This window comes from Micromys minutus (genome assembly GCF_963924665.1).
Source record: "Micromys minutus genome assembly, chromosome: 18".
In the NCBI taxonomy this organism is placed as follows: domain Eukaryota; kingdom Metazoa; phylum Chordata; class Mammalia; order Rodentia; family Muridae; genus Micromys; species Micromys minutus.
The window spans coordinates 44,345,641-44,368,468 of NC_137953.1; the positions used below are offsets into that span (position 1 = coordinate 44,345,641).

General features: G+C 43.3%; 1 protein-coding gene across 4 annotated transcripts in view; it reads right to left on the bottom strand.

The window, feature by feature from the left end:
• The window catches only part of CALD1 (caldesmon 1), a 182,054-nt gene that overhangs the window by 7,665 nt on the left and 151,561 nt on the right, over positions 1-22,828 (bottom strand). For 3 of the 4 annotated variants that reach the window (XM_080931801.1, XM_080931802.1, XM_080931800.1), the window contains 7 exons: positions 17,317-17,462; positions 13,162-13,426; positions 10,988-11,128; positions 5,526-5,569; positions 5,356-5,434; positions 2,898-3,035; positions 1,731-1,826 (listed from right to left, as the gene is read on the bottom strand). In XM_080931801.1, the coding sequence (XP_080787927.1) occupies positions 1,731-1,826; positions 2,898-3,035; positions 5,356-5,434; positions 5,526-5,569; positions 10,988-11,128; positions 13,162-13,426; positions 17,317-17,462 (909 nt within the window). Of the gene's footprint in view, positions 1-1,730; positions 1,827-2,897; positions 3,036-5,355; positions 5,435-5,525; positions 5,570-10,987; positions 11,129-13,161; positions 13,427-17,316; positions 17,463-22,663; positions 22,742-22,828 lie in introns of all 4 variants that reach the window. The other variant, XM_080931803.1, reaches the window with a different exon arrangement.

A 22,828-nucleotide genomic window follows, 5' to 3' on the forward strand; every position in this document is an offset into this window, starting at 1 on the left:
CTTCCACTAGGATGACACATAGAAGACAGAAAGTTACTCAGGTCAGGTATTAGGAAAAGGATGGAGAGAAAGCCCTGGACCGGACAGTGGGAACAACTGGTTCAGGAATGAAATAGAACACTCATGCTGCAAGCGTGGGCGAAAAGGAGTGAAGGGCTCCTCTAGAGAGGTCGGATGTGTTCTTCCTTTCTTCCCCACGAGGCTCCCCCAGGGGGGATGGAATGTGTCCATGAACTTCTCAGATTTACAAGCTATAAAAGGGTCTTTAGTTTTATTTGGCTGTCAAAGGGATTCGTAATTTTAAAACTTAAAAAAAAAAAGTTAGTAATCATGGGTCCAGAACCATAACATTGACAGAAATGGCCATAATTTATTTCTGCTTAAAAATAATTTCTACTTTTTATATCAAGATGGCTGGTGGTTGAACTTGAGGCCCCAGAGACACATCTGGGTGTGGTGTCTTACCTCCCTTTTCTTTTATTGACTCCCTATCCTACTTGGGGACAGGGAGGGGAGATGTTTTTCAATGTACTTTTTCACAACTATAAATGGATTTCACACTGGCACATAGCTCTTGTGAAGCCTTATGCAAAGATCCCTGGGTGGAATATTAAGTGAAAGTACAAGAAGAGAATAGAGACGTTTCCATCTCTCTCTTGGGATTTGGAACGTGCCAGGACTTAGTGACTTTGGGGACTATCTGTAGAACCAGCAGATGCAATGAGATGTTGCAGGGACTTAAAACACCTAAAAGGCCCGGAATCTGGGAAGGTTTTCTTTCTCTAGAATGCAGGTTGTTATGTTTGAGGCCAGCCTGGTCTACATAGTGAATGTCAGGATAGCCAGGGCTATAGAGAGAGATTCTGTCTCAGAAACAAACACAAAAATAAAAAGTGAAAATAGAAGGGAATGGTCATGGCAATTCATTCTCTGCTACCTCGACACCAGGAAAGCTCTCTTGGGGGGTGGGGGAACAGGAATGCTTTGTTCATCCCAACAAGTGTAAGGCAATTGCATATGTCCAATGAGAGAGTGGAAGGAATAGTTAAGGTAGCAGGTTTACACTTAGTAACTGAAGCTGTTCGTTCTCTAAACAATGTAGCCAGCCTTCATAGCTTTCCTTTGCAAGGCTCATGGGAGAGGGTTCCAGTTTTCTACTTTCAATTTTTATGTTTTTTTTTTTTTCCCTTTGCAGGACTTGATAACAAATTATTCAATTTATATTACATATATAATAAAATAGAAGGGTAATTATTTCAATAGTCACACGATCACTGTATTTTATGTTAAATTATAGAAATTAGGTAAAATTAGAAAACATGGTCTCAAAACAGTCAAAATACACAATATTTTGGGAGTAAGTTTTGGAATACCTGGAATAAAAAAGTAGCCAAAGTAGCAGGGCGTTTTTTTTTTTTTTTCAATTCCTGTGTTTGCTTTGTGGAATAGAAGCCAAATAAGTAAGTAGAGAAAGAATGAAGTAAACAAATAAAGGAAAGAAGAGCCAAGTGCAGAGAGTCTTAACTGGAGAGCTCCGGTATTGATGAGGCTAAGTTCCTCTCACTCGGGCAGAGGCCAGGCTCTGTCTCGGGCTGGGAGTAATCCTGGTCTGCTGAGTCTGCCGCAGAGGACGGGAAAGCCATCTTTCTGAGGCAAGTGAAGCCAACTGTTGTTTCATTCTGCCATGGAAGTTGTGAGTCCAGAGACTCAGAAATCCCCGGGGTACTTACAGAAGGCTTGGGAGCAGGCGACTTGTTGCAGTCTGGTGATTTAGTTAGCCATTCGTTGATGCGGCTGGAAACTCCCACCTTCAGGCCAGCAGTTTCCTACAAAAAAACCCAAAAAAAACAAAACAAACAAACAAAAAAAAAAAAAACTTAATCATCCAAAATCTTAAAGTGAAAAGTACATTTACCCTGGAAATCTTCTGAGTAAACTTGAAGATATTCTTAAATCTGCGGTTGTTGATCTCGATTGTCAGCTTGACTGAAGGAAGGATTACCTAGAGACAGTGGGGAGAGACACTGCCCTGCCCATCTCTAGATGGCAGCAGTTTCTGAGAGGGGTTGCTTCACCGGCTTTCTGGGAAGTGTATATCTATCTGTCCTGCCCTTTCGTTTCGGTAACCGGCCTTCCTCTGCTGACCTACAAACCCAGCGTTTTCACCCTTCCAATGCGGACGAGACGAAAGCCCCGCCTTCATCACCAGATTGGGACTTCTCAAGCACCCAGTCCTGACAGTGTGTCTGAGCCTCTCCAGCACGCGGCTGGCTGTTATTAACCAGGCCTGCACTATATAAACCAATTTAGTAAGTTATCCTTTGTAATACATGTTTATCGTATTGATTTTTATCCCCTTTGATGTCTCCGACATTGGAAGGGTGAAAAACCTGGCTAGGTGGGTAAGAGAACTGGCTGCTTTTTCAGGGGACCCAGGTTAAATCCTCAGACACACAGTAGCTCCCAAGCATCCAGAACGCCAGTCCCAGAGGCTCCAACTCTCTCTTCTGTCTTCTGTAAGCATTTGGTATGCTCACAGTGCACATACAGGAAAAACACCCATACACGTAAAATTAAAATCATAGAGAGGAATATCAGTTTTTCTTTCATGTTGCTTCACCCCATTCCAACACTAATGGCTGATAATTAAACTCAAACACTTCATTTAGTAGTCATGGGCCCAGCTGAGTACACAGGGAGCCCCATGAATACATTTTCTATGAGCTTGGTTTGTTTGTTTGTTTGGGGAGGTTGTTTGCTTGTTTGGGGGGCAGACAAACCCCAAGTGCAGATTATACATTTTTTTATTGCATTTGTAGTGAATGAAGGCTATTCCTAACACAATAGAAAAAAAATCCATTCTCCAAAACTTAAGCCGTCGAGAGCCATACCCGTACCTTATTTGGTGTTCCCGAGGCAGAGGGGCTTGAAAAGACACTTCCTTTCTCCCACATGCTTTTGATATTGCGGACACCTTCAGCAGGAACAGGAAGATCAGACGCTGCAGGCTTCGTAGGTTTTGAAGCTTTTGTTCCCTGAAATGTGTAAAAAAGTCTTAAGAGAGCGTTAAGAGGTTTGTCCTCACAAAATTTCAGTGGGTTGGTCTTACTCAATAGGATCAACTGAAAATATCATGGTATGAGCTTCCATCAGAAGGGGCTTGTCATTTTCGTTGTATAATGCCATTCTGATGATATGGTCTTCCACACAAACCATCAGAGCTGGAGCAGAGGATCTTTCAGAAGATAAAAATGTTAGGACTCTATTTATCATCAAGGTGACAAAGAATTCCCATTCTTCTGCAGAGTTTTTTTTTTTTTTTTTGGTGTGCATGCGTGTTTGCATGTTCATGTGTATCTATGTTTGTGTCCATGCATGTGGAGGCCAGAGTTATATATGTGTGTACATCTTCATATGGGCTCAAGTGTGTGTGTAAGAGATCAGTCTCAGGTGCCATTCCTTATGAGTTATCTATGCCCTCTCCCCTTTTTAGTAAAAGTCTCTTGCTGACCTGGGGTCATGGATTCAGCTAGGCTGCCTGGCCAGTGAGCTACAGGAATCTGATTGTCTCTACCTCCTCAGCCCTGGATTAAAATGTATGTGGCTTTTTAATGTGGGTTCTAGGGCTCAAACTGAGGCTCTTATTGCTTGAGCTAGTTCCCAAGCCTCTCCAGTTGATAGGCATTTAAAAAGTAGGCATGTGTAGTATACGTATGTTTGAGTGTGAATGTGTGTGTGTGTGTGTGTGTGTGTGTTTATGAGACAGAATGCATGTGGAGACCAGAGGATGATGTCCAGTGTCTTTCTTTATTGCTTTCCACCTATACCTTAAGGCAGGGTCTGTCACTGAACCTTCCGTTCATTGATAGACTAGTAGGCAGCTTGTTCCAGGGATCCCTGTCTCTGCCTCCTATTATGCAGTTGAGGGTCCACTAAGGAAATAACATTTACAACCAGATTCTATCTAGAGACTCAGAAGTGGTAAAGGATTAGGAGGCTGAATCGTATGCATAAATACAGAATGTGCACATGTCCTAATGCAGGGAAGTTCTTCAGGACTGACAGGCAGGACAGCATAGAGAACATACTGGAAGGAACAAAAGATACAAGTAAGAAGTGAGTGTCTTTGAGATACTTTCCCGGCTGTAAGCAAGACAAGCCAGAGTGCCAGAGAGGTACAAGTTTCTCCATCAGTTCTGGTTTGTGATAGACAGTTTAGCAGGGATGAGTAACATCTTCAATGGCCATAAGAGAATGATCCTACAAGTCTGTGCAAAGTTTGAGGCCGCAGTCTTGGCTTCATTCAACTGTCCGTGCCAGGACCAATCCAACTAGAGAAATTATTTTAGTGGACACCAATCTTGTGAGTAAAAAAAAAAAAATCATATCTTGGGTGTTAGTGTTTCATTAAGGACTTGATAAATCATAAGATCCTTTCTCTTTAGTTTCTCTTGCCATTTGTGAGTCACTATATAGGCATCTCTACTCCTACTTCAAAGGCGAGGAGAAAAGCAAACGAATCCAAGCCAGTGACTTCACTGCTGATGCTCTGACACAGAAGGTCAACACCATTGCTTAAGTCTATGCAAAGGAGAATGAACAGGCCAGCACCACATCTTGCTCACTGATGTTACTCTTTTGGTACAAGATGAGAAAGACACATTGTTTCCAAACATAATCAAACTACGGGGTAAACTGAGTGGGAAAAAGTTGACCGAAGCATAAAACCATGGCCCCTTAAATACTAACCGACCAATTAAAGTGGATGTTGGTGAAACACAGGTTGGCCTGGTGTTATTTTACACTATATTTGTCAATAGGAGATTAACAAGCAAAACTGAAGATGAGTTTTTGACTACCGATAGTGTATACATCAATCAATTTATTAGCAGCTGCAGAGAAGGCTTAGAGATTTAGAATTCTTGCTGCTCTTCCAGAGGACCCAGATTTCGTTTCTAGCACCTACATGGTGGCTCACAACTTTCTATAACTGTAGTTCTAGGGGTGCATGCAAATTATCCATAACACACCAAATGAATAAATTGAAAGGAAAATCTATTCGTTGAATCCACTTACATTTTTTTCAAGAAAAAAAATCCAGACTATAGGTGTTAAAAACAATCTAATCAAAAGTCTCAAATGAATACTTCTGATTGTGCTTCTCAAACCTACTTCACAGTTAGGGATATTATATTATTATTATTATTATTATTATTATTATTATTATTATTATTATTATTAATGTTCTAATATTATCAGGGTTTCAGACTCATTCACCCATCTGTTTTTGTGATCGTGTATGTAACTGCAGCCTGTTACTGTTTTGCAGAAGTGTGACCAGGGGACAGTGCTCACCTCAATTGCATTGGTATACTGCTCCAGCCGGCTGTCAATCTTGGAGACTACAGCTGCTTGATGGGTAGATTTGACACCACTACCAAAGAGCACACACATGAAAATGTGAGACAGGGGATCTCTCTGTGAGACAGCTGATGCATCTCAAGTGAACAGTCAACTCTATTTACCTTTTCTGCACAGACTTATTCAAAAACTCTGCTCGTTCCTCTATCTAGAAATAAAAAGAAGAAAAGCCGTGTGAATGTGCAGAGAAAACACTGTGTGCAAAAGTCCTAACTAGGGGAAGCTCTAAAGGTTGAAAGCATGAGACCCGACTCAATGGAGACTATACCAATGTGCCTTTGAAATACCTTCTGAGCACTCGTGGAAGGTAAGGCACACCCAGAAAGACACACCTTTCACCTTTGGACCTGCTTTGGACATGGCTTAGTCACGGTGCCCTTCAATGCACCACCACCATTCTTGGACCTGGTAAATAAAAAACACCACAAAACAACCAAGAGCACTGCCATGCTGGGCACAGCAGCCGGGGTGGGATGGGGAAAAGCGTATCTGAGGCTGGGGAAGCTAGGATTGGAAAAGGGTAAAGAATGCAGGGGTGGGAGGTAGGAGACAGGAGAGAGTGGGAGGGGGTGTTTGGAAGCAAAAAACAGCTAGTAGGATGACCTTCCATAAGACAGATCAATGACAAATTAATAATTTACATATTCATAGTGGGTCTTTTAGAAGATCATTACATCAGAAAGGTGGAGTCCTCATGAATGGCAGTAGAACATGGATGAACTAGACAAGAGAATTCTATTTTCTTGTTCTCTGGCACATGAGGGGACAACAAGGACATGCCCATTTGTGGAGGAGGAAGAGAACCCCTTCTAGAACTCAGCAGTGTTGGCACACTGATGACCTCACACTTCCCAATCTCCAAAATTGTGGGAAATAAATGTTTATTTGGTTTAGGTGCTAGGTTTTTTTGTTTGTTTTTGTTGTTGTTGTTGTTATTTTGGGTGTTTTTGTTTTGCTGGTTTTTTTTTTTTTTTTGAGACAAGGTCTTACTATGTAGTGCTGGCTGTTCTTGAATTCCTGATCCTCCTGTCTCATTTTCCCAAACGCTGGATTGACAGGCATGAGCCGTCATACCTGACAAATGATAACTGCTCAGTCTATACCAATCTGTTATGCTTATCCAAATTATCTGAGGGAAGGGAACATTCAAGTCTTATCAGCCTAGGGCAGGCCAACATAGTAGATCTCTGAACAGGGTAAGATATGGAGTCTTTCTTCATGTGTGTTCCTTGGCAGAGTAAGAGAACAAAGGGTCCTTTAAGCAGAATACACAGTAAGTAGATTAGGAAAACATTTAAATACCAGTGGCAGGGACTGTATTAAAAATGAAGAACACAATGCTGCATCTCTAAGACAAAATAGGAGTTTTGATATTTGAGCTGAGTTTTATAGTTTACAGTTTCCCACACAACCTTTTGAAAGCGAGGGGAGGCATGCACGAGCTAAATGGGGAAGCTACATGTTTTATTTATTTATACTTTCCAGAGACCTTGGGTCCGGAGGGTGGTGGGAAGTACAATGCAGTCTGGAGCAGGGCTGAGCCTTGTTCGTGTGTGGCTCTGCCAACGTCTTGCTGAGGGTTGTCCTGGTCACCAGGCTGCCTCATGAACTAAGCCAGAGTGTGGCACACTCCCGCTCTTCCTTTTGTATCTAGAATAGTTCATCTAGGTTGACTTTGTTCCGTTGATTTCCATTGGAGGCACCCTCCACTTACTGACTCTTGCTGGAAAATGCCTTAACCAGCTGCTCTAGTGTGGGCTAGGAGTTAAATACTCTACACATCATTTAAGGAACAAAGCTGTTGCTCCTGACAACCAGGAGGTGGCAGTACTGTCAACAGAACTTAGGGAAGAAGACACTGCTAGCTTTTAGGTTGTATATTTTCTTTACCTCACACCCTACTTCTCCACCAATAAACTCAAACACCAACAACCTCAAAAGCTTTTAGAGTTAATCTACTTAAAATTTGCTTTTTTTTTTTTTTTTTTTTTTTTTTTTGCCTGTGTTATCATTCATTGCTACCATGACCAGGCAAGAGGAACTCATGTTTAGAGTTTCCCAGACAGTGGGAATCATAAGGAATAAACAAAAATATACCCCTTAGTACTATTTTGAGGTCAAAATTCAAATGTTCCCTTCCCATTGACAATGTACAGTATCATGTGGTTGTAAGAATGGTTATAACCAACGCTGTAGTCTGGAGAGCCTCGATAGGTATTAGAATTCTAGTATAGCATAAACTGAGATTAGGAAAATTCCAGAACGTTCTCTAAGGATCTTGCCATCGGGACAAGAGGCAGATAACGTATATCCAAATGCTCATCTCTATTATGTAGAAATTGAAAATGCTCTGGTCCTTTCTATACATTGACTTTAAATGATTGTTAACGTGCAGTTTCGTTCGAGACAAGACAGAAAGGGGCTTCCTAGGAAGGCCAGAAGGGGCCACGTGAGAAGTCAGGACCTTGGGGAGCTTGGTAGAGAGGAGATGGTGAAAGGGGAGGGAAGAGGAGCCCCAGTTTGTCCAGAAGTCAGGATAGGATCTAGACGTTTCAGTGACTGCTCTCATGTTATCAGGGTTGTTCAAGGAAGACTCATCTTGGGAGGGATTTTAAAGCAGGAAGAGAGGACATTGTTTCCTTTGATTATTTGTTGTTCCCGGAACAAAAGAGCAGGACTGGGGACAGGCTGCTCAGAGATAAGCATCGAGGAGGGAGGTCTCGTCTCCCTGCCTGGGTGGCTGCCTTCCTTGCCGCTCCTTTTGTCCTTCTGTTGATTCCAGTGTTCCTCAAGCCTGGTGTTTGTCAGGAAGCTCCCAAACAATCCAGGGAAAACATTTATTGGTTTTTTGTTTTGTTTTTGATAGAGTTTTTGCTCAATTTGGCTTGGAACTCACTAGGTAGGTAGTCCAGGCTGGCCTTGAACTGGTGAACCTCTTGCTTTAGCCTAGCAAGTGCTGGAATCAAAGGACTTAGTTACCCCACCCAGCCTTCAGCACTTTTTTTAGATTTATTATTTTAAAATGTATATGTATGGGCATTTGCCTGTATGTATGTATGTATGTATGTATGTATGTATGCGTGGCCCATGGAGTCCAAAAAGGTATCAGATCCTCTAGAATTAGGACCCAGGTCCTCTGAAAGACCAACAAGTGTTCCTAACTGCTGAGCCAGCTCTTCAGCCTCCATGTTTAACAAAAATTTCCATTAAGAGGTTGAAAGACTATTTCATGACATCAAGTGATGAAATTCCAATTTCAGTGTTCGGAAATGAAGCTGACCTATTGCAGGCCTTGTGCTGGCCCCGAGGGCTTCCTGGTTTGGATGTGGTTTCCTTTGTGAGTTCTGAATCATTCCCCATGAGGCACTCCACTGTATTCCTGTCAACAGGCAGCATTTTTCTTTCTCACAATATGCAGAACAAGCTAGTTATGCTATAAATATCAAATATTTTAAAAATTCCCACCCCAGCTCATATTGGTGCGCTGAATGCTTTTTTCAACTCGACACAGGCTAAAGTCATCTGAGAGGAGGGAACCTTAGTTAGGAAAATGCTTCCACAAGATCTAGCTGTAGGTGTTTTCTTAACTAGTGATTGATGAAGGAGGGCCCAGCCCACTGTGGGTGGTACCATCCCTGGGCAGGCAGTGTTGGGTTCTATTAGAAAGGAAGGTGAGCAAACTGTGGGGAGCAAGCCAATAAGCAGCACCCCTCCATGTCTTATGTACCAGCTCATGCCTCCAGGTTCCTCCCGACTGACTTCCTTCAGGGATAAACAATGCTTCAACATGTAAACCAAATGGATTTTCCCAAAGCAGACCCCCGAGGTGAGTATTGAAGTGCAAAAGTCATGTGTTTCCTAGCAACTAAGATATATTCTGAGAAACATTTCCCGTTGGGCTATTTATCGTGTGAGCATCATGCTTCCTTCCTACGTTCAGAAACTAGGAAACCTATACTGTCATTTTGTACCAGTATTGTACATGTGTCTGTGATAACGACATCTGTATTACCCAGTTCACAATGGCACTGTGGGAAGTGTTAGAACTAACCAAGCTGGGCACGGTGATGCATGCCTTTAATCTCAGCACTTAGGAGGCAGAGGCAAGTGGATTTCCGGTTAAATAGCAAGTTCTAGGACAGCCGAGGCCACATAGTGAGACACAGTCTCAAAACAAAAGATGTATGACTACTATCATAAAACCTAAGTGGAATTATTTGAGAATAAATTCTGGGGGGGGGGGGCTGCTGAGGCGGCTCATTTAGTAAAGTATGTGCCAGAATACTGAGTTCAATCCCCAGGTATCATGTGAAAAAGCCAGCTGAGGTAGAATGTGCTTGTAATCGAAGCTCTGGGAAACTGGAGACAGGCAGTTCCAGGCCAAGAAGAGAACCTGACTCAATACATACATACATACATACATACATACATAAAGGTGAATGGCTTCTGAGGAACAACATTTGAGGTTGACCTCTGACCTCAACGCATATGCGTATTCATAAATACATGTCCCCACAATACATGTAGCCCCACATTCACATAAAAAATGTTCTGACAAATAGGAGATATATGTAATAGGTGCCTGGCTTTTGGTCACTTTCATATATTATATGTACATGGAAGTCATGGAAGCCTGGCTGTGACTCCACCCTGGCATTGCCCTTTACTGATGGTAGTGGTTTAGCTAGGCTGACAGAAGATGAGGGTGGGAACCGTCAAAGGCTCTCTGAGGACTCACTCACTTTTTCACTAGTCACCTGCAATATCTATCAAATACCTTCAGTACAGAGGCACCATACTGGGTATTCAAAGCAACAGAAAGATTTGGGAATAAATGGCCAACTGAGTCAGTTGTCTTTCCCCAACATCTCAACCACTCCATGGTCTCCCTGAATTTGGTTCTTTTTTGGTTCTCTTTTTTCTGGGAAAGAACTTCTCCCATGAAAGTTAGGAGCTCCGATCCATGAAGGCAGTAGGAAGGCTGAACTCTACTGGAAAAAGACCCTATCCAAGTTGCATCTCGTCTCCTACAGAAATAGCTTTGCAGTTTGAACCTGGACCAATTCCAGTTGCTTTGCTTTAGGGATCATGAAATTAACCTAAAAAGCAGCTGACAGAGCCAGGGGTCAAATGTTTGCAGCCCTCCCTATAGTGCGGTCCAATTCCCAATGCGCCATATAAGGCAGGACCTTCGGCTGGATTCCTCATGAATGGGATTAGTGGACTTCTTAAAGAGCCTGAGGAAGCTTGTGTCCCTCCTCTTTTCTGTCATACGAGAACACAGTAAGAAGATGTCATCTATGAAGAACCAGGTACTGAGTTTTCTAATGCTTTCCTTGACCTTGGACTTTTCTGCCCCCGGAACTGTGAGTAATAAGTTTATATTATTTACGCTGCCCAGCCTAAGATGTTTCCATACAGTAGCCTGGACAGATTAACACAGGACAGCAAAGAGTCACACAATACCAAGGAAGTCTTGGATGATCAAAAGCCAAAGGGGCTCTAATGGAATTCCTATGAGGCTGGGGGACAAACTGTATGAGAAGAATTTCTGGGAGGAAAATACCTTGAGAGACGAGCCTTTAGGAGTGAAACACTTGAACGGCTTCTTGTCCTCAGACAGGCCATCTTCCGGCATCTTCTGGCGTTTCTCAGCAGCTTCTGCCCTTCTCCTTTCAATTTCTTCCTTTAACCTCCTCTTCTCTTCCTGCGACAGACAGAGCACAGAGCTTCACAGTGGGCCTCAAATGCTGTGAGCCCATAGGCGTCAATCAGAGGGTGGCAGACTTGACTCGTGTGTCCCATCTTCTGGGGTGCACAAGAGCGGGTACCCCTCCCCCAGGCACAGGAGTCCAGCTGCCTGGATTTGCATTCTGGAGGGTCACTTGCCATCAGTGTGACATTGGTCTTACCTGCTACCTGCCTCAGTTTCCTCACTTATAAAACAGAATCACAGCAATCATCTAATTTCATGACGACTAGTTCAGAAAAAAAAAAAAAAAAACGTGTGTGACGTGTTTACACTGCTACTCTGCTCGACAAGTCTCCCTTGAAGGTGACAGGTTACCACTACATCTTGTAAGTCACTTAACAACAACCTTCCACTAATGGATGTGCAAAGGAATACAAAGACCTCCTCTACCCACTTCCAGGAATGGCTGTCAAGATGTGCAAAAAAGGGCTATAAATCTACGGTACCAAGTCTAGCAAACTACATGAGTTTGACAAGCTGATATGATTTTTTGGTAACCTCTGACTCAACTAAAGACGTCATTTTAGGTGGTGGCCGCACTGAAAGCTGGAGTTGGAAGAGACACGAGAATAATTAACTTTCCACTCGACTTAGGGAAACTGTACCACCCTTGTCAGAAAACCCGATGAAAATCTTTTCACATATTTTGAGGGGATGGGGAGCTCGAGGCCTGGAAACTCTAGGCTCAGGAGTTGGAGAAGCAGGGCCCCCAGGGTTATTCTACCACTTACCCATCAAACATCTTCAAACAAGTCATCCTAATGATTGGATTCCTGGCTCCTTTCCCCATAAAATGAGAATGTACCCCAGGATGAAAGGGAAAAAATGTACTTTGTAAACCATAGCGATCTAAGTTGGGGCTGATGTAGCATATTTCTCATGTGTTGAGGCCAAGTTTCCCTCCTTGTAATGTGATCCGTTCCATGTTAAGAATGGAACAAATGCATCTGTCAACTGTGACGGGGCTCTGGTGGCACTGCCAGCCCTGTGTTGGGTCCTGGTGGAGGGCAGTGGACAAAACAGGCGCCATCCTAGCTTCAGTACATTCTAGTCTGCTTAGAGAAACTTTAGGGCCAGGGAGATGGCTCAGCAGTAACGTTTGTAGTAGGGGCCTGGAAACCTGAATGTGATCCTTGGAGCCCACGTAACATGAGCAAGGAGAAAATCAGCTCCACAGAGTTGTCCTGTGGCCACCATACACAGGTACTCCCACACACATGCCTCTCTCTCCTCATTCCCACTAGCAATAATCTTTAACATGTCTTTGAAGACTTCAAATATTGGACATCACGTAACTGCTGTTTTTCTTTTTTTGTCTCTTCTTGTTTGGTTTTGCCTGCAGGCAGAGTTTCTCTGCGTAACCCAGGCCAGACTGGAACTCACTGTCGAACACAGGCTGGCCTGGAACTCAAGATCCTATGGCCTCAGCCTGCCAATGCTGGCTTCCAGGCAAACACCCACCACACCCACCCCGCTTCCTGGCTTGGCTCTGTGGTAGGTGGTAGACTTTTCATCTCTCTCGGATTTCCCATTGTTCTTTCTTGAGAGGCCATAGAGAACAATAGGGTAATTGGAGACTCAAGTATCTGGGGTTCAGAAACACGCTAGTTGATGCTAAATTTATCATCCTAATAAATTATTATTATTTTATTAGCGTGAGGCAGGGTCTCTGGCAACCCAGGCTAGCCTTGAACTCGATGTGTAGTGAAGGATGGCCTTGAGTATCTGATTCTTCTCCACCTCCTGAGTGATCCACCAGCCTGAGGATTACAGGGGTGCCCTGTCACTTGGGCATAAGAACTGCTCTGGATGGAACCTAGACCCTTCTTTCCGTAAGCTGGAGCAACCACTCTACTGACTGAGCTACCAGGTTTGTTACTGCCCAAGAGTCCACACTAGGAAGAGCAGCAGGGGACTTCCTGGATCTGGGGTGGGGTTGGTCCTTGGAGACATCCAGGTTTCCCCTGGTTGGGCCAGGCAGCCCTTACCTCCTCTCTAGCTTTCCGATCAGCCTCCTCCTGCTTCCTTCTCTGCTCCTCTTCCTCCAGGACCTTCCTTCTCTCTTCCCTTTTTTTCTTCAGCTCTTCCAGCTCCAAGGCTGCCTCCTGTTGCTTTTGTTTAAGTTTTTCGAACTCTTCGCTCTCCGTCTCCCCACGGCGTCGGCGCAGCTCCTCCAACCTTTTGCCGGCTTCCACTTGTGGGGCACCTTCAGCTTCCTTGTCCCCACTGGCTCGGCCTCCTGAACGGCTGGGGCTGAGGGAAGAGGAAAGGACAGGAAAGGTGGTTACTCGGTTCTGTCTTGCAGCCCCCATTGGAAGGAAGGGTGAGTCTGTCTGCAGGCACTATAGCTAAGCAACTGATCTCACACCAGCCCTGGACTTGGTCGGGGATCTAAATGCAATATAAGACCTCTATGAAGTCTCTTCTAAGGGCAAAGTAAAAATGGTGCACCTAATGTGGAAAAACTGCCGTATCTGTGCAACCTTGAAAATAATAATACTGTATATATGATCCAGGCATACCACTTGGCATATATTCAAAAGAACTGAAAGCAAAGTCTTGAGATGGTTGGACACCAACATTCAGTGAAGGGACTCTGGCCAGCTTGCGCGTGGCCAGCATAGATCTGGCAGCCATGTCTTTCTCTTCCATTCCCTCTGCCTTACTAAGAAACAGATTACATTCCTAAAGCTGGCCGCCAAGGTCCATGCCCTTCTTTGGCCACTTCCTACTCCTGAGGTTGGCTACCAAGGTCCAGCTACCAAAGTATTAAAGTCCAGCAGTCAAAAGCCCCTTTTGGCTCACCCAACTGACACGCACAATTAAGATATACTGCTACATCTTACCCCATTCTAACACAGACCTCCCCTTTTCCTGTTCTAAAAACAATTACACCTACAAGGTCATTGGCTGCTGTTTGTCTACCTGGGTCAGAAAGCAGCCATTTTAACTCTTCCCGCCCCCTGATTAATAAAGGATTTCTGTGAAAACTGGTGTTTGGGTAGGGGTTGTGTCTAATCTGGGGTCCAAGCAGGAGACCCCAATATACAGGGTCTCCTTCATTCATAACATTTTTTTCACAAGAGCCAGGAGGTAGGAGCAACCCTAAGTTCATTGTGGGATGAAGGGATTAGCAAATGTGGTATTTGCCTACCATGGAATATATTCAGCCCCCAAAAGAAACACCGGCATATGTCACAATGTGGACGAACCTGAAGACATCATGCTAAATGAGACTAGTTATGAAAGGACAGAACCTCAAATTCTGCTTTATGAGGGGTCTCTAGTGATATCAAATTCATAGACATAGGAGGTGGCTAAGGAGGAGCTATGTATGTGTGTAGAGTTGTAGTTCTTCATAATGAAGTAATGATGGAGCTCTGGCATGACACTGAGAATAGAATTAACGCCACCAAACTGTAGAGTTTGCCTATTTTTGTTTGTTTGTTTGTTTGTTTGTTTGTTTTGAAATATGCACTTTCTAGGGCGAGCCTCTAGCACAAGCTCTTACTTCTATCTTACTTCTATCTCAGCCTCATAAATTCTGGGATCACAGGCATTTGCCACTGTCTGGGCCCTCTGTTTCTTGTTTCAGTTAAATACAGTAAGGCATGTCTGTCTTGATAGAGCTTCTGGGACATTTTTCTTACCGACTGCATGACTGTGTACTAATCTCTAACTCCAAGATGTATTTCTGCTCTCTCTGACCCCAACATAGCTGGAGTATGCTTTGCCAGGTTCTAAAACTACTAAGTTACCACTGATGTGGTGTGATTAGGGTAATGTCAAAGAGTTCATTCATTATACAGTATAGATGTTTTCAAATGTATCATCTCATGCAATAGTCAATAATACCTGGGAGATGGTAGTATTCATAAAATGAAGACCTGAGTTCCGTCCCCACCACCCATGTGCAAAAGTTGGGTGTAACGAGCAGCCATCTTGGAATGCCAGCCCCACCTACTCCAGGCCAGTGAGAGACCCTGCCTCAAAACCAAGATGGACACAGGTTGAGGAACAACAGAGTGCACTCTGTTTTCATTGGTGAAGTCACACGCGCTGGATCCTCCCAACCCAGACTAAAGGAGAATTTTCTGGTGTTCTCAAGGGGCCTTGATGCAGGGAGTCTCTAACTGAGAGGCAGAGATAGAAAACCACTTCTGTTTAAATATGGATTAACTCGCAGTGAGGTCATCGCTAACTAGATCTAGGCCCAGGACTCCCCCCCCCCAATATTTATTTTGTGTGATGGTTGGTACCATGCCTCTCACCATGGAGCAAGAGAATTAATAAAACAAGAAGGGGACTCAGGATGTACAGTGCACAGAGCTCATCTTTTGGACAGTCCTCTGCTTTTGGACACAGAAGTACTTTGGAATATATGCCTCTTCTAAGACGGGCCTTTCAGGTTTCAGTTTAAAAAAAATCAATTTAGTAGATTGGTTTCAATATTTTAAAAAGTGAAACAAAAGAAGAAGAAGAAGAAGAAGAAGAAGAAGAAGAAGAAGAAGAAGAAGAAGAAGAAGAAGAAGAAGAAGAAGAAGAAGAAGAAGAAGAAAGTGCATGGTGTAGAAGATAATAGTACCATGTTTTGAAACAACCTATTTTTTAGCTATAAATGTGTACATGTGTGTTTTTGTGGGTGAGGGTTATGATATAAAGTGTGTTTGTTACTATGAACTGAGTATAAAGTATAAACACAGTTCATCTAGGCTCTCGATGGTTACAGACGAACTCTCATTTTGAACTCAACCAAGGTTAAAGGTTATCTTACAAACCTACATTGCTCCTTCGGTGTTAGCAGGTCACAAGCCTGAGAGTCCTCTCAGCAAGGCTCTTTGCAGTTTTGGAAGTTAGTTTGCTTTTTCTACGATCATCTTGTGTGGATGAGAAAATGGACTCTCCTCTGGGATCCACTAGGTGTCGCTCGGTCTTTATATAAGCAAAGTGTCTGTCCTGAGGTTCTGGTTCAATTCGTCACGTCACACAGAGGCATGCCTCACACCAGGAAGTGCAGGCTTAGATTTACTGACACAGGAAGCCGGTTACACAGCACTATGGTCCGAGGCCAATTTAAAGTATACATTTTGATTACATTAAATTATACATATATTGTATGGTCCTATGTGTCTATCCATCTTGAGTATTACATACATAGAAAAAATATCTGGAATAAATGTTACTGCTGACTACAATTAAAAAGAAAATCTAACCTTAAAACAACCAGAACAGGAGTAAGACTAGCTATTCTGCCTGTACCTATAGGTACTGGTAGGCTCATAACATAGGGCAGTATATGGCAATTCCTTCCAGAAAGTTCTGGATTGTCTTTTGCTTTTTTCAATTTAAGGTAAATCAGATGCAAGGCTTTTGCCATGTAGAACACAGCTTGTTTTTAGCTCAGGTGGTAGATAAGCGGATGCTGACAGATAAACAAAAGTGAGATTATAATCTATTAAGCTCTCTCTCTCTCTCTCTCTCTCTCTTTCTCTCTCTCTCTCTCTCTCTCTCTCTCTCTCTCTCTCTCTCGTGTGTGTGTGTGTGTGTGTGTGTGTGTGTGTGTGTCTGTGTGTGTGTGTGTCTGTGTGTGTGTGTTTGAGTGTGTTTGTGCATTCCTAAAATGGGAAAAGAAAAGCAGGTGTCACCCTTGGTTCTCTTGCAAATTTACTGAGGGCTCTTAAAATTCTATGGAAAAGAGATGTGATTTGGCTTAACCTAATGTGCCCCAGGTTTTTAGACCACAGAATAATACTCATTTACAACCTTTACAAAAATGAACAGAGAAAGGTTTGTAGAAAATAGTATGAACCATAGAAGGCATGAACCAATGACATCAATCCCAGTTATGATATTTCTTAATACGCTGGAACCACATGAGTGTATTAGGTCAAAGCATGGACATTAAACATTATATCTCTTGCTATGAAAAGAGAAGAAGGAAATAGAAGAGGATTAAGCAGTGGTTGAGCTGCTTAGACCAATGAGTCTACTGTCAGTCAGTGACAAGGTATCTTCAAGAGGATGGCCAATGACCTCAAAACAGAAGAATGTTGTCCGCTTAGCTCCTTTTCGTCCAGAGGCACATGATGAGAAGCTCTGCCCTCCCTCCCACATATGCGGAGACTGTTAGACAGTCGCCTTACCTGAAAGCATTCTCAGTCTGTTTAAGTTTGTGGGTCATGAATTCTCCATTCTGTGTCTTCACTTCTGTAAATCCTTTCTTTCGATCCAAGAAGCTCTTGACTTCCTCTTTGGGCTCTTTGTCCTTTTTGATCTTCTCATCTTTGATCTAATCAAGGGTACATATAAAGAAGAGAGAATAATATAGACATCCTACTAGGTTTTAGCTTGTTTGAATGATGACCCCAACTTTTAAGGAAGTCATTAGACTTGAGGTAGAGCAACCATCCAGAACATGATGTAGAAACAAAATCACAAAAGTATTAGAGAGTAAGTCATGGTTCTTTGGCCTGTGAGACAGACCTGGACCATAATGTTAGAAAGTCAAGATCTGCCGCTGATCTCACTGGGGTTTTTATTTGTGGGAGCAGCACTGTGGTTATTTTGGGGAACTATCTAGTCCTGGGAACTCTACCTACGAGTAGTTGCTTGCAGTTCCCATTAGGAAGAGCAGTTACAGGTTGTTTTAATGGAAGAGAGAGTGGCAGTGTAGCTTGACCAAGTCTCTTCTTAGCTAAAGGGAGCCTTTTTAATAAGAGCCTAATAAGGAAGAAATAAGAGAAAAGCTAGCAGGCCGTCCAGCTTTAGTCAAATTAGTATGGTGTTCTAAGGAGGTAACACAAAAGCTACCTTTTGGGGAAGAAATTAGAATCATGTCTGAAGCCACATGAAACACTAAAATTAACAGGGGATTGAAATAGTCTTAAGGTACACATTGATTTTCACTGGTGGGAAAGATTTACACCCCCAGAAGTGGGTTCCTGATCATGGCAGATAATGGAAGAAAGGTTGTGTGGAGGAAAGTGGGTCTTAGTGTTTTTGTGGTTGTTGCGTTGTGAACTCTTTATGGTAGATGGGACACATTATTTCAAAGTGGCTTTTGTGATGGGCAAAGAGTTTAAATTACTCTGTCATCCATTCTTAAAACATGAACAGGAGAGAGTGACCTCCACTGTTCCTTCTGAGACAGCAGGAAGAGAAGTAGACCGTGAGAATGCAGGGCTTCCAGGATGTCCAGAACTGCCTCCCTTTACCTGAACACTCAGTGCTTCCCAGCGATTCTTGACATCCTCTGCACATTTACTCCTAAAAGGCATGTTTTACAAGGTAGAAGGGTGGTGTTGCAGACTACCTTTTATAGTCCTTTGCCTGATCATCTTCCTTAAATGGTATTTAAAGACTACTCACCATGGATGGATGGCTCACCAACATTGCTGTAGTTAAGACTTTGATTTCCCTCCAAGGCGGGGTATACGTGAGTGCTCCTTGGTGATGCCAAGGGACGTGTAGGTAGTCTACTCATATTCTTAGGGCAAATCTTTCTTAGAAACATGATTGTTGTAGTGAGGAGTTTGACTAAAAGTTATTTTCTCCTGACGATGCTAAAGAGCAAGATTATGAGCAAGAGAAAGAAGCTCAGGCCCTGCATAGGAGTGTGATCATGATACTTGGTGGCTGTCCTTGTCCCTAGAACATATCAGTAGTCACTGAAAAGGCAGAAGAGACAGCATAGTTTCCTTTTGGCGTGCCACTTTTGGATAGAGCACCAAGAACCATGGACTAGAGTCTCACCCTGGTTAATATGTATCTGAGAATAGAAATATAGAGGTGAGGGGAGATATTCCCTGGGTACCCATGAAACAAGTTTTCAGTCAAATCTTATGGCCTATGGTGGCAATCACATAGGTAAATTTCTTTTAACTCACTTCTTTTATTTTGAAGTCAGAAATATTTTCATTTCCTCAAAAGGGTATTATCAGATTTGCTGGCAAAAAAAAAAAAAAAAAAGCCTAAAATAGGTCTGTAAAAGCAGAGATGTCTATGAGGAGAAGAAACTCCCACTCTACTTGTTGGGAAGGGTTTTAGTGGGTGGTCTCCTATTCTCAGGGAGAAATCTTTCTTAGAAACATTTTTAATTTAATAATGATGAGTTGAGTTTGATTGAAAGTTATTTTCTCCTGAGAAATAAATAAAAGATTCCATGGGGTCTTTAAATTTTAGTTTAAAGAATACAATAGAGTCTAGGCCGAGTTCATGGTAAGCCCACAAACTTCTGAGTCCTGGGAAGGTTGGAATGTTACCACAGAGAAAGATCTCTGCTGAAGGGTCACTGGGTGGTCACGAGTGTTGAAAGAGCAAGCATGCTTCTTCATTCACAGATAACGTGCCTGTACTCCTAAGGCAGCCTCTAGATTCTTAACTGTTCGGATGAGGCTCCAAAGAGCAGGGCTACTTAGTGGGAGAAATATGAGCACATGGGGCTGTGGGAATTTAAGAGGCATGGCCTTAAGCTGGAAAAAACATAAAAGCCCAAGGGAACACATGGACACGCCTGAGACAGGAGTCTGCGTGTCCTGCTACTCTGCACGATAAAGCTCCAGAATAACAGCAGGAGTTGGATGTCAGCTGCAAGCCTTGTTCAGTTTCAGATCCCTAAACCCTCATCTAGATTCCTCTTCTACACCCCCACATGTCCTCCTGGCTCCTTGCTCCTAAAACTCAGCTCATGGACAACTTAGACCTTCAGCAGAGAGTTTAAGACTCCAGCTTAAAGTGACTGAATCATTCTTTAACCAAATTCCTGGATGCATCTGCATGCAAAAGACAGACATACTTTATGTGTAGGACATGTGGGCCTGGGTGACAGGGATATTAGGTTCAAAGTCACAAAAGAGCCTGCCTGGCTTCTCTCCCTCCCTCCCTCCCTCCCTCCCTCCCTCCCTTCCTCCCTCCCTCCGTTCCTTCTTTCTTTCTTTCTTTCTTTCTTTCTCTGCTTGTCTTTCCTTCTTTCTTTCTTTCTTTCTCTGCTTGTCTTTCCTTCTTTCTTTCTTTCTTTCTCTGCTTGTCTTTCCTTCTTTCTTTCTTTCTTTCTTTCTTTTTTTTTTTTTTTATTAAAAGCCAAGAAACAACCAATCAGAAGAACTGAAAAGAGACAGCTTGTAACAGAGGGGGAGAGATAGAAACTTAATTATGTCTCAGAGTTGGAGATCATCTGCACCCCATAACTGCCACAGAGTTCAGCTGCGTTGGAGGAACTCAGGGGGTTCGTTTATTTGTTTGTGTTTTAAAGCACTGGAGGGACTTTGGGAAATGCTTCCCCTGGAGGGACAGAGGAATGTTTGTGTTTACTTTTGGTTGGCCTAGCCTGCTTATGCTGTTCGGATCCCTAACCCTGCCAGGAAAGGTTTCTGTTTGCTTTTGTGTGACAAAATGAGAGAGAAAGAGAGAGAAGTGGGGGGAGGAAGAGAGAGAAAGAAAAGAAAGAAAAGGAAGGAAGGGAAGGAAGGAAAGGAACAAAGAAAAGACTAGAAGTGGGTTATTTAAAATGTCTGAATCTTGCTAAATGCTTGAAAATCGTCTATATAACACCCCAGTCCGGTTAATTGGGAAGGGAGAACTCCATCCATTCAGCCAGCAGTTTCACTATACACAAGGTTAAAATCTTAAAATCGATCTTTTGAAAAGCAGGATTGCAGGCCATTATCTAGCCTGGCACAAGAAAGAAGCCGGAAGTTCTGAGCACTGGAATGTGCTGTTGAGCAAACTGGGAAAGAAATCCTGGCAGGCTTGAAACCAGCTCTTCCCTGGAGTGTTTGACTGATACCACAGACTTTGCCTTATCTGAAAAGAGGCAGATGGATGGCTGTGGATGAGCCTCTTCTGACTCAGACCCAGGCATGGCATGAGCCGGGCTAAATGAACTTCCATAATGGTCGAGGGTGTTTACTGCAGCCCCTGTCCACACTCCCTCACTCGCGGCCTCTGCTCATGTGCGACACTTAGTGCTTAGTTCTGACAGCTTTGCTGTATAGATGGACCTCTCCACAGTCCAGAGTGTTCAGCTGTCTCCTAGACTGCCTGGAAGAGCTGAATTCAGATTCTGGTCACCAGTATCTGCCCCTTCTCCCTGCTTCAGAAAGCCAGGGATCACACTCAAACCACAAGTTCTCTGAGAGCAGAGAGAAGCATAAGCCTTCAAGTAAGAATACAGGATCTTCCTTCCTACGTGAATCTTAGGGAGCCACCTAAGGGAGCCACCCACATGCTCCTTAATGTGCCCGTCTATTTTCTACACGTGGAATTTTCTTTACAGTCCTGGGTTTCTCAATGGATGCTCTAACAGAGAACTGGAGCAAGAATCCATTTGGGCTGCTACCCAGTGGCTACAGATCATTTCGCCAGTCTCTTGGACATCACAGTCCAGGCATTTCTAGGTCTGCTGGCTCGGTTTTACCACGTTACACTGCTTGAACTTACTGGATAACATGGCAATTTGTAGCGTCACTTGGGGGTGGCATAGACAGAATGGCTGGAAGTAGATGAGGCTTTCTACCCTGGCACTATATGCAGGAGTGCAATAGCCCCTGTGTGCAGAAGCCTCACTTTTACCTACAGGTGTCCAGGGATCTGCTCCCTGTGTGTGTAATTAATGTAATGCTGTTTTGAGAACCATATGTCATCTTTGCCTCACCAAATTTTCTACTGAGATTTAGGTGTGGGTGTGCGTGCGCGCGCCTTTTCATGAAAAAGTTAAAGCGTTAACCAAAGCCAGCTGGAAATGTTTCATGATTGAAATGCAAGCAGAGAAAGGCTCGCAGAAACCAAAGTCACACTGTAGGAGCAGGAAGCAGGCAAGACTGAGGAGCAGAGCTGTCCAAGTTCTTGACTGTGACAAACACTAAGAAAATGTGTATGAGAACACCACACTACTGCCTACATGCCCTTGGATGCTTTCAAGTCTGTTTCTGTTTCTTTTTCTTTTTTTTTTTTTTTGAACTATCAAGTACATATGTGTATGGTAGATGAATGTATATGAACATATATATTTGCACATGTGTGCATGTATGTGTGGTATATGAGTGTGTATGAATATGCATGTACAAGTGTGCATATGTGTGTGTGTGTGTGTGTGTGCAAGGCACAGGTTATTTCTGGGTGTTGTTTATGGTCTCTCAATGGAGCCAGAGCTCACTGCTTGGCTGGATTGGCTGCCAGTGAGTCCCTGGGAACCCCTCGTCATCCTACTGTCTTTGAGTCTCAAAACTGGAATTACAGACGCTCTCCTACATCATGCCCAGATTTTTATGTGGGTGCTGGGGACCCAAACTCAGGTCCTCCTGCATGAGTGACCAGCACTGTACTCACTGTACCCATGTCCCCATCCTGATTAATTAGTTCTTTACTAACTCATCAATCACTCATGAGCCATGGTCTGGAAACCACAGGAGAGGGGTTGCAATTCCGAGATCAGATCCAAGCATGCTGCTTTCTGTGTGGCTTTAGGATATGATCATTCTGAACCACATTTACCTCTTCCTTTTTGGAGGCAGGCTTGTCATCTTGGGATGCTTGTCTTTGAGCTTGCCCTTTAACTCCCCTTTCTTCTTCCTTTTCCTTTTCAAGAACGGTGAAGGTCACTCATGTGAATAGAAGCCCTGTCTAGCTTGCAAGAGTGAGAGGGTGCTCAGATCACTC